This window comes from Aphelocoma coerulescens, unplaced genomic scaffold (genome assembly GCF_041296385.1).
Source record: "Aphelocoma coerulescens isolate FSJ_1873_10779 unplaced genomic scaffold, UR_Acoe_1.0 HiC_scaffold_348, whole genome shotgun sequence".
NCBI lineage: Eukaryota > Metazoa > Chordata > Aves > Passeriformes > Corvidae > Aphelocoma > Aphelocoma coerulescens.
In genome coordinates, this window is record NW_027183691.1 from 62,214 (window position 1) to 75,944 (window position 13,731).

Here is a 13,731-nt window from a genome sequence, read left to right on the forward strand (position 1 = left end):
CATCACACGTGCCACCCGCACCCCAAAAATCGCCTCGGGACCCCCTCCCCGTCCGGCAGCAGCACTGGTGGCACTGGTGGCACTGGGAGGCGTCCGCACACACGCGTGTGCCCCGCGTGCCGCAGCCCCCCCAATCTGCACCCCAGTCACGCCTCGCGCCCGGCGCCGCAGTGAGACCCCCCCCTATAGGGGATATAGGGGATGCAGGGGGAGTATGGGGTCTATGGGGTGATGTAGGGGGAGCATGGGGTCTATAGGGTGATGGGGGTGGGGGCAAAGGGGATGCGGAGGGATCGGGGGGGCCTTTAGGGGTCTATAGGGCTGGGAGACTCTGTGGTTTCTGGGTCTCCACAGAGGCTGGCAGGGTGTGTTCTATAGGGTCGGGGGTCTCCATAGGCTCCACAGGATCTGGGGGTCTCCAAATGGGCTGGTGGTCTCCAGAGGGGCCAGAGTCTCTATAGGGGTTGGGATCTCAGTAGGTTCAGGGGGCTCTGGAGGTTCGGGGGACTCTGTGGACTCTGTGGTGCCAGGGCCTCTGCAGGGGCTGGGGTCTCTATGGGGTCTCTTTAGGCTATACAGGGCCTGGGTCTCTGTGGGGCTGGTGTTCTATGGGGTCTCTATAGGGTGTCTCTAGGGCAGGGGTCTCTATGGGGTCCGTGAGATCTCTATATGTTCTCTAGGTCCTGGGGGTATCTATAGGGTCTCTATAGGGTCTCTCCACAGCCTGGGGAGTCTCTCTAAGCTCGCTCTAGGGTGGGGGTCCCTGTGGTGCCAGGGTTTCTATAGGCCCTACGCAGCCTCTATAGGACCCAGGGGTCTCTCTGGAGCCCATGGGGTCTCTGTAGAGTGTCTATAGGCTCCCACGGTCCTGGGGGCATCTATAGGGTGTCTACAGGGTCTCCCCAGCACCAGGGGGGGTTTCTCCGAGCTCTCTCTAGGGCGGGGGTCTCGGTGGGGCCGGACTCTCTCTGAGCTCTATGGAACCCCTATAGGCTTTATAGGGCCCGAGGGTCTCTCTGGAGCCCGGGGGATCTCTGTAGGGTCTCTATAGGGTCTCTCCGGGGTCTCTCCGGGCGCTGATGGATTCCCGCACTTGTCTCTTAATCTCCGGCGCGATCGATTCGCTATTTCCCTTTGTTGCCAGAAACTTCGATCGGGGCCGGCAGCGGCGGGAGGGGGGGTCGGGAAAAAGAATCGGGGAGGTGGGGGGGGACACGCGGGGACGTGGGGAGGGGTCGCGGGTGGGAGGGGGACACGCAGGACCGGCCCGAGCCGCAGCCGTCGGGGAAGTTGGGAACTCACCGCGGGGCGGCCCCGCATCGGGCCAGGGAGGCGGCGGGGACGGGTCCCGGAGAGAGGGGCCGGAGGTCCCGGAGAGAGGGTCGGGGTCGGGGTCGCGGACCCTCCCCTACCCCCCTTTTAGAAGGTCCGTGGCATCCGCAGAGGGAGGTGGGGAAAGGGGGGGATGTGGGGATGGGGGGAGAGGGAGGAATTTGGGGTCTGGGGGATGGAGGGAGAGGGAAGAATTGGGGGTCGGGGGGAGAGGGAGAAATTGGGGGTGGGAGGGATGGGGGGAGAGGGGGGAATTGGGGGGTCTGGGGGGGAGGGAAGAATCGGGATGGGAAGCAGAGGGATGGATGGCCGGGGGTCGGGAGGAGAGGGAGGAATCGGGGGTCGGGGGCAGAGGGATGGAGGGAGCAGGGCCGGGGGAACCGGGATCAGAGGGACAGGGAAGAACCGGGGGTCGCGGAGAGAGAGCAGAAGAGGGGGTCGGGGGGAGAGGGACGGAGGGATCGGGAAGAACCGGGGTCGGGGAGAGAAGGGACGGAGAGACCGGGAATGGAGGGAGCGGGGTCGGTGGGAGAGGGATCGGAGGGAGAGGGATGGAGGGAGAGGGATCGGGGGGACAGGGAAGGACCGGGTCGGTGGGAGAGGGATGGAGAGACCGGGAAGGACCGGGGGTCTGGGGGAGAGGGATGGAGGGATCGGGGATGGAGGGAGCGGGAAGAACCGGGGTCGGCGGGAAATGGATGGAAGGAGCGGGGCCGAAGGACCGGGATCGGAGGGAGAGAGGATGGAAGGAGTGGGGTCGGTGGGAGCGGGGACAGAGGGACCAGGAATGCGGAGACGGAGGGACCGGGAATGCGGGGACAAGAGAGAGCGGGGTCGGCGGGGAGGGAGCGCCCGAGATCGGAGGGATCGGGAAGGGAAAGAGCGGGGTCGGTGGGGATGGAAGGAGCGGGGTCGGTGGGGATGGAGGGAGAGGGATCAGTGGGATCGGGATGGGAAGGACTGGGAATGCGGGGATGGACAGAACGGGGTCGGAGGGAGCGGGAAGGGAAGGATCGGGAATGCGGGGATGGACGGAGAGGGGATGCAGCGATGGAGCCGGGACGACGGGGATGGAGGGATCGGGGTCGGCGGGGATGGAAGGAACGCGATCGGTGGGATTGGAGCGAGACGGACCGGCGGGGATGGAAGGAGGGAGCCGGGACTGCGGGCAGGGAGCGACAGGGATCCGAGCGAGCGGGACAGCGAGGACCGGGGAGGAGCGGGATCGGAGGGAGCCGGGACAGCGGGGATGGAGCGACCGCGGGGATGCGGGGAGAGGGGATGGAAGGTCCGGGGATGGAAAACAGGGATCGGGAGAAGGTCCGGGGACGGAAAACAGGGATCGGGAGAAGGTCCGGGGATGGAAACCGGGATGCGGGGGCAGCGGGACGGCGGGGAAAGGATCGGCGGGGAGCGGGAGGGTGGAAGCGGCGGGGGGGGACGGAGGGAGCCGGGATGCGGGAACGGAGGGTCCGGGGTGGGAGAGAGGGAAGGAGGGAAGGAGGGAAGGGAGGAGGGATGGAGGAAGAGGAGGAGGAGGAAGAGAGGAGCGGGCAGGTGGGAGCGGGGCAGGGGAGAGGGAGGAGAGAGGGACGGGGCAGAGGAGGAGGAGGAGGAGGAGGAGGAAGGAGGGGAGGGAAGGAGGAAGAGGAGGAGGAGAGGAGGGATGGAGGGAGCAGAGAAAGGTCCGGAGGAAGAGGGAGAAGGGATGGAGGAGGAGGAAGAGGAGGAGGAGGAGGAAGAGGAGGAAGGAGATGAAGGAGGAAGAGGAGAAGGGAATGAGGAGGAAGAGGGATGGAGGAGGAAGAGAAGGGGAGGAAGGCGCGGAGGAGGAAGAGAAGAAAGAGAAGGGGAGGAAGAGGAGAAAGGGAGGAAGGCGGGAAGCAGAGCCGGGGGGAAGAGGAGGAAGAGGAGGAAGAGGAGGAAGAGGAGGAGGAAGAGGAGCGGGACGAAGGCTCCGGGGCCGCGGGCCGGCGCCGGGGCCGGGCTTTAAGTAGCGGCCGAGCGGGGCCGGCGGATCGATGGATATAATTTTCCTCAAACTCGGAAAATAAAGTTCATCGCTGATCAAATTTGAAACCAGCTGCGGCGGCGCGGCCCGAAATGGGCTTCGATCGGGGGGGGCGGCGAGGGGGGGCACCCAGGGACCCCCCCTGCGCGCCGGGGACGGGGGGGGGACACCCCGAAAAGTGTCCTCGCGTGTGGGTGGGACCCCCCCCCCAAACTGCCCTCGGACAGGCGTGGGACCGCCCCCCCGGAATGACCCCCCGGCTGTCCCCCCCCACACGCATTGCCCCCAGAAGTGTCCCCAATACACACGAGACTCCCCCCAAAGCGGCCTCGCGCCCCCAAAGTGTCTCCCAAACCAAGTGTGACACCCCCCAAAATGTCTTCGAATACACCTGACACTCCCCAAAGTGTCCTCCCCACGTGTGAGCCCCCAAAATGTCCCCAAACACGCATGTGACCACCCCCAAAGTGTCCCCCCCTGCCAATTTATGGGTCGGGGAAGACATCCCCTCCAAAAATTGTATTTTGGGGAGGGGTCTCCCCACATTTTGAGGTCCGGGGAACATCCAGCAGTGGAACCACTCTATTTTGGGTCGGGGGAGGTCCCTCTCCCCCCGCCTTAATTTCGAGAGACCCCCTAAACCCCCCCATTTTGGCTTGGGGATTCCCCCTCTTCCCTCCAAAACTCCTGGGAGTGGTCTCCCCCTCCCCATTCCAGCTCTGGGGGTCTCCCCCCTCCCCAATTGTTTCGGGAGGGGTCGCCCCCCCCCATTTTGACTCTGGGGACCCCCCCCCCCCCCCCCCAGTTCCTGAACCCTCTCCCCTCATTTCCTGCTCGGGGGGGCTTTGGGGGGCTCGGGGATGAGCGGGGGAGGCTTTGGGGGGTCGGGGGGTGACCAGAGGGGTCTGAGGGGGTCTGGGGGGAATTGGGGAGCACCGGAGGATTCGGGGGGGGGGGGTCGGGTGTGGGAACGGGAGCCACGGGGGTGTTCCGGGGGTGACCGGGTGGTCTGGGGGGGGTTTTGGGGGGTCCGGGGGCAACCAGGGGAGGCTGTGAGGGAATTTGGGGGTGACCGAGTTTGGCCGCGGAGGAGCTGGGGGGAGGGGGTCGGGGGTGACCGCGGGTGGCTTTGGGGTGACCGGGGGGGGGACCGTGGGTGGCCGAGGAAGAACTGGGTGGGGGTCCAGGGCTGAGCGGGGATGGTTTGGGGGGGCTCGGGGCCGACGGGGAGGAAATGGGGGGGTCTGGGAGTGACCTGGGGAGGGAACAGGGACTGTGGGGGGGGTGTGGGGATGACAGTGGGGGTCCGGGGTTGAGAGGAGAGGGGCTGGGAGGGTTCGGGGGTGACCGTGGGTGGCTTTGGGTGGGTCCGGGGGTGATGAGGAGGGTCTGGGGGTGCCCGTGGGGACCCCCACAAGAACGGCGGAGGATCTGCCGAAGGCTCGGGGGGGGAATCACGGGTCGGGGGGTGCCGGAGCCGGGCGGGGGGGAGGCGATGGAGAAGAACCGCGGGTCGGGGGGTGCCGAGGGGTGCTGGGGCCGGGCTGGTGGGGGGCTGAGGCGGGTGGGGGGTGCCGGGAGGGGGGTGAGACGGGCGGGGGGGGGGGGCGCAGCGCGAGCCGCGTGTGTTTTCGTATCTGTCTGGTCTCGTGGAATTATGAAAAATTCGCCCATCGACAGCGCGGCTCAGGCTCGATTAGGGCAGATGGGACATGACAGCCCCCGATCAATACGGGCCCGGCCGCCCAAGTGTCAAGTAATGAATCAATTTCGACTAAATTTTCCATTTTTCAGGGGCCGTTCGGCGAGAGAAGAATATCCTCTTTTGTAAAGATATTATTATCGATTGCGGCGGCAATTTGACATCAGGGGTAGTTAATTCCACTCAGAATAAAATTGAAAACACTTGAGAGCGGGAGAGAGGGAGAGAGAGGGAGAGACAAAGGATGGGGGGGGGAACGGGAAAAACGGGGGGGTTTGGGGTGGAGGCATTGGAGGAGGGGGGAAAGCGGGGGGGAAAGGGGGGGAAATGGGGTTGGGTGAGGGGGAAAGGGGGATAAAGGGATAAGATGGGGGTTTGGGATAAGGGGGGTGGGAGACTGGGGTGGGGGGTATAGGGATAAAGGGTGATAAAGGGATAAAAGGGGGTTTGGGATGAAGGGGTGATGGAGGGATTGGGGTGAAGGGGGAAAGGGGAATAGAGGGATAAAAGGGAATAGAGAGATAAAAGGGGATAAAGAGAGAAAATGGGGTTTGGGACAAGGGGGTGATGGGGTGGGGGGGATATGGGATAAGAGGGTTTTGGGATAAAGGGGGATATGGGATAAGGGGGTTATGGGGGATAAGAGGGGGGACGGAGGGATTGGGGTGAGCGGGATAAAGGGGGATATAAGGAAAAGGGGGATAGGGAAAAGGGGGTGACAGAAGGATGAGGGGGTGACGGGGAGATTGAGCGGAGATGCATCTCCCATTCCTGAATCCCTCATCCCACATTCCTGAATCCCTCATCCCGCATTCCTGATCCTGAATCCCACATTCCTGATCCCTCATTCCTCATCCTGAATCCCTCATCCCGCATTCCTGATCCTGAATCCCACATTCCTGATCCCTCATTCCTCATCCCTGAATCCCTCATCCTGAATCCCTCATCCCACATTCCTGATCTTGAATCCCGCGTCCCGCGTCCCGCATCCCACATCCCGCATCCTGAATCCCTCAGTATCTTCCAGCCCGAATCCCAAATCCCTGATCCGCATCCCTAATCCTGCAGCGTCTCTCATCCCACAGCATCTCCCCTTCCACATTCCCCATCCCAAATCCCGCCTCCTGCATCCTCCCTCATCCCCCATCCTACATCCCGAGTCCTGCAGCATCCCCTATCCCACAACATCCCAAATCCCACATCCCCCTCATCCCCTATTCTGCATCATCCCGCATCACAAATCCCCTCATCCCATATCCTACATCATCCCACATCCCTCAGCATCCCGAATCCCAAATTCCGCATCCCTCGACATCCCTCGTGCTGCAGAGCTGGGATGCCGGGATACTGGGATGCCAAGATTTCAGGATGCCGGGATTTTAGGGTGTTGGGATTTGGGATGTTGGGGTGCCAGGGTGCCAGGATTTGGGATTCCAGGAAAACAGGATGTCAGGGTTTGAGTTGTCGGGATTTCAGGATGCCAAAGTTTGGGATTCTGGGATTTGGGATGTCGAGGTTTGCGGACTCCCGGGGTTGGAGAGTTCCAGGTTTTGGGATGCCAGGATCCTGGGAAGTTTGGAACGTCAGCATCCCACAGTTCCAGCCTGCTGGGATTTGGGATGTTGGGGGTTTGGGGGCCTGGAATGTCGGGGTTTTGGGATTTGGGGTTGCCATTTTTTGGGATGCCAGAATCCCTGGAAGATGCTGCTGGGAATGTCGGCATCCCACAGTTCCAGTCTGCCGGGGTTTGGAATGTCGGGGCTTTGGGGTCAGTGAGCGCCAGGGTTTGGAATATCGGGGTCCCAGGGTTTTGGAATGTCGGGGTCCTGGGATTTGGAATTTCGGGGTTTTGGGGGCTTGGAATGTGAGGGTTTTGAGCTCTCCTGGGCGCTGGGGTTTTGGGGTCTGGGGGCGCACCGGGATTTGGGATTCTCGGCTTTTGGGGCTGCCACTCTTCGGGACGCCAGAATCCCTGGAAGGCGGCGCTGGGAATGTCAGCATTCCACAACCCCAAACCGCCGGGATTTGGGATTCAGGAACCCGCGCGGGGCCACCACACTTTGCGGGGGGCTGTGCCACCACTCGCCGTGTCCTTGTCGCCGCGTCCCGGTGCCGCCTGTCCCCTCTCCCTCCCTCCCCTTTCCCGATCCCGATCCCGATCCCGATCCCGCCGCCGCCGCCGCCGCCTTGTTTAATGTTTCAATTTGGAGGAAGCAAAACATTCAATCAGGCGGATTAACTGGTTAATGCCGCCCATCGCTCACTGTCGCTGTCGCCGTCGCCGCCGCCGCCACCGCCGCGCGGGGGACGCGGCCGGGCCCCCGCAGGGTCCCCAAGGCTCGCGGGGGGTCCCCAAGGTGGCCAAAAGGGTCCCCACGGTGGTCAAAAGAGTCCTGAGTTATCCCAAATTAACGCCCCGAGGGTCCCACCAGCTCCCCGGGGGGGTCTCACGGTGTCGCCACGATGTCCCCAAGGGGGTGCCGCAGGGTCCCCACGGCTCGCGGCGGGTCCCCACGGTGTCCCCAGGGTGGTCAAAACGGTTCCCACGGTGGCCAAACGGGTACCCATGGGGTCCCCCCGGGTCCCATGGGGTCCTACCCGACCTAATGTGTCCCCACGGTGTCCCCCAGGATTCCCAGGGGGTCCTATAGTGGTCAGAAGGGTCCCCACGGCGGCCAAAAGGGTCCCCACGGTGCCCCCAGGGGGTGCCTTTGTTGTCCCAGTGTGTCCCAAAGGGGACCCCCACTGTGTCCCCACGGCGGCCAGAAGGGTCCCCTCGGTGTCCCCCGGGGTCCTGCACTGTCCCCAGCTCTGCCCCACGGGGTCCGAAGGTCCTCACGTGTCACCGCGTCCCGTGGGGACCCCCTGGCACTCCGTGGGCACCGTGGGACAGGGAAGGGATACCCAGGGACGGGACACGGGGACAGAGACAGGACACGGGACACAGGGACACGGGGACAGGGGACACAGGGGACACGGGAACAGGGGACACAGGGGACACAGGGGACAGGGATGGGACGCGGGTCCGGGACACGGGGACACGCGGACAGGGACGGAACACCAGGACACTCAGGGACCTCCCCTAAGGACCGGGACCGGGACCCCCCCTCGGGACCGGCACCCGCACCGGGATCCCCACCAGAAACACCACATCACCACCGGCACCGGCCCCCACCGACACGGGGATCCCCGCCCCGACACGGGGATTCCCCCCCGGCACCGGCACCGGCACCCGGACCCCCCCTCGGGACCGGCACCGGCACCACCCCCCCTCCTCGGATCCCCCCCGCGACACCGGCACCGGGACCCGGCCGGGGGGGCCCGGGTGGGATTCCGGGGATGGTCCCGGTTCCGCTCCGGGTTCCGCTCCCGGGGCGGAGTCCCGGTGCCGGTGGCGGTGCTGGTACCGAGAGCGGGTCCAGGTCCCGCTGCCGGTGCCGGTCCCGGCGGGGGTCCCGGTGCCGGTCTCGGTGGCACTGCCGCTCCCGAGGTGGGGTCCGGTCCCGGTGCTGGTGCCGCTGCTGAGGGGGTGGTCCCGGTGCCGGTGCTGAGGGGGGGGTCTCTGGGGGGTGGTCCCGGTGCCGGTGCCGGTGCCGGTGCCGGTGCCGGTGCCGGGGGGGCCCGGGGGGGTCAGCGGAGCGCAGCGGCCGCCGCGCTGATCAATATTCGATTTAGGTGCTAATTCGCCGCCGCCGGAGCTGTCAGCGGGTGATGGATGGGGGGCGGCGGGGGGCGGGGGGCGCGGGGGGGGACCGGGGGGGGACCGGGGGGGGACCGGGGCGGGGGGCGGCGGCGGCGCCGAACAATGAGAGACCCCCGGGATCGGGACCCCCGGGGATGGGGAAGGGGGGAAACCCCCCCGAGGGACCCCCCAAAACCCCCAGAGACCCCCCCAAAACACCCCGAGCGACCCCCCAAAACCCCCAGAGACCCCCCCCAAACACCCCGGGGGACCCCTCCCCTAAATATGGACCCCATGAAAAGGTGGTGCGGGATCCCCTAAATGGTGTACGGGACCCCCCAAATCAGGGATGGGACCCCCAAAATCAGCCCGGAGACCTCCAGATCAGGGATGGGGACCCTCGAACCTGCACGGGGACTCCCAAACCCACCTGGGGACCCCCAAAATCAACCCTGGGACCCCCAAATCAGGGTCAGGGACCCCCAAACCAACCCTGGGACCCCCAAATCAGGGTCAGGGACACCCAAATCAAGGTCAGAGACCCCCAAACCAACCCTGGGACCCCCAAACCCAACTCGAGCCCCCCCAAACCATCTCCCCCCACCCCAATATCCATTTCCCCCCCCACCACCCACGCCCCCCCAATTTCTCCCCCCCCGAAGATGGATGGCGGCGGCGGCGCGGCGCGTTAATTAACACTTGAGTTAATTAGTTCGGGCCCATTTACGAGTAAAATGTTTTGATTTAGGGAATTTACATTCGGCGGCGCCGGGTGATGGATGGGGGGGTCCGGGAGATGGGGGAGGGGCTGGGAAAGGGGGGGGGAGGGGGGGAAAAATGGGGGGGGGGTCAAATCGAGGGGGGGTTTAAATGGGGAGGGGTCTGAAATGGGGGGGTTAAATGGGGGAGGGGGCTCCTGGAGGGGCTGAATTTGGGGGGAAGGAGCTGGGGGGGGGTCCCGGGGCTGTTTGGGGAGGGGCGCGCGGCCCCGCTGACGTCACGAGCAGGTGCTGCCCCCTGGCGGACGAGGACCCCTCAGAAGCCCCCAGACCCCCCAAAACCCCAGGCCCTCCCAAAAAAACCCCAAAACGCCCTTGAATCCACCAAAACTCCTTTATTTTCCTCAAAATGCCCTTGAATCCTCCAAATATCCTGTATTTCCGTCAAAAAAGGGCATTTTTTTCCTCAAAATTACCTTCCCCCTCCCATTTTTCCTGAAAAACTATCCTTTTCTTTACCCACAATGTCACTTTTTCCCAAAACAGCCTGGTTTCCCCCAAAGCGCCGTTTCCCCCCCCACCAAGAACGTCCCCCTCTATTTTCTCAAAACAGCCCTTTTTCCCCCCCAAACACCCTTTCCTTCCCCAAAAATGACTTTTCCCTTTCAAAAATGCCCTTTTCTCCCGCAAAACATTTCCCTTTTTTCTCAAAAAAAACGCACTTTTTTTCCTCCCCGCTGGACGCCCTTTTCCCCCAAAAGGAATCGCCACTTTTTGCCCCAAAATAACCCTTTTCCCCCCCGAAGCGTCCTCTTTCTCTCACCCCAAAAACATCCTTTTCCCTTAAAAAATTCCCCTTTTCCCCCCCAAAACCCCCCCTTTCCGCCTCTATCCCATATAAGGCAACAACCCCGCCCCTAGCCCCGCCCACCATGACGTCATCGCGTAGCCCCGCCCCCCGCCACGCGTTCTCGCGGATCCGGACCCAGGTGAGGGGGGGGGCGCGGTTTCCATGGAAACGAGGACGAGGAGACCCCCCCCCAGAACTCCCCCGACCCCAGGAACCCCCCCGAGAACCCCGGATTCCCCCCTCGGATCCCAAAAGGGCCCCTTGACACCGCGGCAACCCCCCCCGGCAGCCGAAATCCGCCGGAATCGCCCTAAAAAATCTTCTCCGGGGCTCCCCCAAATCTCCGGAATAGCCCCCAAAAATCCCCCCCCCACCCCGGGACCCCAAAATTCCCACCGAGGACCCCAAAAGCCCCCGGAATAGTCCCTAAATCCTCCTCGGGATCCCAAACTCCCCCCGGGCTCCGAAAATCGCCCGAATAGCCCCAAAAATCTCCCCTCGGGACCCCAAAATCCCCGGAATAGCCCTAAAAATCCCTCCAAAACCCCCCAAATCCCCCAAAAAGCCCCCAGCCCTCCCCAAACCCCCCAAATTCTCTCCCAGACCCCCCAACCCCCCCACAAACCCCCCCAGGATCCCCCCACAAGACCCCCCAAATCCCCCTAAAAGCCCCCAAACCCCCCCGGAACCCCCCGATTTCTCTCCCAGACCCCCCAAAAAAACCACAGATCCCCCCATGGCGGAGGTCAAGCCCCCCCCCCAGGAGCTCCCGTTCGACCCCGCGGCCGAGAGCGACCCCCGGGCGGCGCTGGGCAGGTCAGGGGGGCTTGGGGGTCCCGGGGAGTTGGGGGGGGGGAAATCTGGGGGAATTTGGAGGGTCTGGCAGTCGTTTTGGGGGTTTTGGGGAAGGGATTTGGGGTCTCCGAGAAGATCTGGGGGATTTTGGGGGTCTGGGATTTCCAGGGGGATTTGGGGGGGGCGGGTTTTGGGATTTTGGGGGTCAGGGATTTCCAGGGGGATTTGGGGGGGGGCGGGTTTTGGGATTTTGGGGGTCTGGGATTTCCAGGGGGATTTGGGGGGGGGCGGGTTTTGGGATTTTGGGGGTCTGGGATTTCCAGGGGGATTTGGGGGGGGCGGGTTTTGGGATTTTGGGGGTCTGGGATTTCCAGGGGGATTTGGGGGGGCGGGTTTTGGGATTTTGGGGGCCTGGGATTTCCAGGGGGATTTGGGGGGGGCGGGTTTTGGGATTTTGGGGGTCAGGGATTTCCAGGGGGATTTGGGGGGGGGCGGGTTTTGGGATTTTGGGGGTCTGGGATTTCCAGGGGGATTTGGGGGGGGCGGGTTTTGGGATTTTGGGGGTCTGGGATTTCCAGGGGGATTTGGGGGGGCGGGTTTTGGGATTTTGGGGGCCTGGGATTTCCAGGGGGATTTGGGGGTGGGAATTTTGGGGTTTTTGGGATTTAGGGGGTGCCCTAACCGGCGGTCCCTGCCCTGGCCAGGCTGTCGCCCCCCGGGTGGGCGCGGGCGTGGCTGGAGGCGCGGCGAGCGGGGCTGCGGCCCTGGGCGTCGTTCCTGGACCAGCGGCGTTTCGGGGTCCCCCGGGATTTGGGGGAGCTCCTGCGGCGCCTGGGGCACAACGCCGAGAGATTCCAGAGCAACTACCTGCTGCTGTTCCTGGGACTCGTCCTCTACTGCCTGTGAGCCAAATCCCGGAATCTCGGGGAATTTTGGGGAATTTTGGGGAATTTTGCTGGATTTTGCGGGGATTTGGGGCGGGTTTGGGGCATTTTCAGGTGGTTTTGGGGTCTTTTGGGGAGGCAGTTCCAGAGGTTTTTTCATCCTGCATTTGTGGGAGGGCTCCCAGTCCCCCCCAGTCCCTCTCCCAGTTCCTCCCAGTTCCCCCAATCCCACCCCAGTCCCTCCCAGTGCTCCCAGTAACCCCAGTTCCCCCCAGGGTCACGTCCCCGCTGCTTCTGGTGGCCGTCGGGGTCTTCGTGGGCGCCGCCATCGCCGTCCGGCTGCGGGCCCGGGAGGCGCCACTGGTGCTACTGGGTGAGACTGGGAGCACTGGCAGAGACTGGGAGAGGGACTGGGGGACACTGGGTGAGACTGGGAGCACTGGGAGAGGCACTGGGAGAGGGACTGGGGGGCTCTGGGTGAGACTGGGAGCACTGGGAGAGGCACTGGGAGGGGGACTGGGGGGCTCTGGGTGAGACTGGGAGCACTGGGAGGCACTGGGAGAGGGACTGGGGGGCTCTGGGTGAGACTGGGAGCACTGGGAGGCACTGGGAGGGAATTTGGGGGGACTGGAAGGGACTGGGGGGAACTGGGAGGGGATTTGGGGGGAACTGGAAGGGACTGGGGGGAACTGGGAGGAACTGGGAGGGATTGCTCCGTACTGGTCCATACTGGTCCATACTGGTTTCTCTCGCCCCCCAGGCCGGGAGCTGACCCCCGCCCATCAGCTGGGGGTGGCTGGGGGGGTCTCCCTGCCCCTCTTCTGGCTGGCGGGGGCGGGGGCCGCCGTCTTCTGGGTGCTGGGTGAGACCCCCGAGACCCCCCCCAAAAAAATCCCGACCCCAAAATCCCCCCCCCGGGAGCCCCAAAATCGCCCCCGGACCCCGCATACCCTTCCCCCCCTTTTCCCACCCTGCGGTGTCGGGGCAGCTTTTGGGGTTCCCCAAATTTTGGGACCCCTCCTGACCCCCCTTTTCCCCCCCCAGGAGCCGCCCTGGTGTTTTTGGGGTCGCACGCGGCTTTTCGGCAGCTGGAGCCCCCCGAGACCCCCGAGCTGCAGATGGAGCCTGTGTGACCCCCCCCCCCCCGAATTATTTGGGACCCCAAAATCCACCTAAAATATCCCCAGGACCCCCAAAATTCCCCCACCAAAAAATCCCGACCCCAAAAATATCCTTGGGACCCCAAAATTCCCCCAGGACCCAAAAATTGCCCCAAAATTCCACCAAAATCTCTGCTACAGATGGAGCTCATGTGAGGGCCCCCCCCCACCCCCCAAATTATTTGGGGACCCCTAAAACCCCCCCGGGACCTTCAACCCGACCCCAAAATCTCCCTGGGACCCCAAAATTCCCCCACATAAAAATCCCGCCCCCAAATCCCCGCAGGACCCCCCCAAAAATCCCTTGGGATCCTCCCAACGCCCCTAACCCCCCCCCCAGGACTCCCAAAATATCCCTGGGATCCCCTCAAAATTCTCTCGGATCCTTTCAAACCCCCCAAAATCCCCCCAAAGTCCCCTCGGGACCCCCAAAATCCCCCCAGTTCCCCCCTCCCCGCTCCCTCCCCCCTTATTTGGGGTCCTCCCCCCAAAATTTGGGGGGTCGGGACCCCCCCAATACAATAAAGGTGTCACGTGATCCCAAACTCGTGTGTGGACCCCGCCGAAATTATTCCTGACCCCACAATTTTCCCAAA

At 63.9% G+C, this 13,731-nt stretch overlaps 1 protein-coding gene across 2 annotated transcripts; it reads left to right on the forward strand.

Moving 5' to 3' along the window:
• The first annotated feature begins 10,386 nt into the window (after positions 1-10,386).
• RABAC1 (Rab acceptor 1) lies at positions 10,387-13,666 on the forward strand. 2 transcript variants are annotated; one of them, XM_068999363.1, is made up of 6 exons: positions 10,387-10,435; positions 11,005-11,112; positions 11,796-11,993; positions 12,251-12,348; positions 12,736-12,837; positions 13,020-13,666. In XM_068999363.1, exons 2-6 carry the CDS (start codon positions 11,033-11,035, stop codon positions 13,106-13,108), a joined length of 567 nt encoding a protein of 188 aa, XP_068855464.1. In that variant the 5' UTR covers positions 10,387-10,435; positions 11,005-11,032; the 3' UTR covers positions 13,109-13,666. The 2 variants fall into 2 exon arrangements, with proteins under 2 accessions (XP_068855464.1, XP_068855465.1); XM_068999364.1 differs by having other exon boundaries at positions 10,395-10,435; positions 11,025-11,112.
• Positions 13,667-13,731: the final 65 nt, after the last annotated feature.

Bases quoted from the DNA above. Each gene is read 5' to 3' on its own strand.
- RABAC1 (XM_068999363.1), top strand. From the start codon at position 11,033: ATGGCGGAGGTCAAGCCCCCCCCCCAGGAGCTCCCGTTCGACCCCGCG. The intron at 11,113-11,795 runs GTCAGGGGGGCT...TGCCCTGGCCAG, and splicing joins CCCCGGGCGGCGCTGGGCAG to GCTGTCGCCCCCCGGGTGGG. The intron at 12,349-12,735 runs GTGAGACTGGGA...CTCGCCCCCCAG, and splicing joins GGCGCCACTGGTGCTACTGG to GCCGGGAGCTGACCCCCGCC.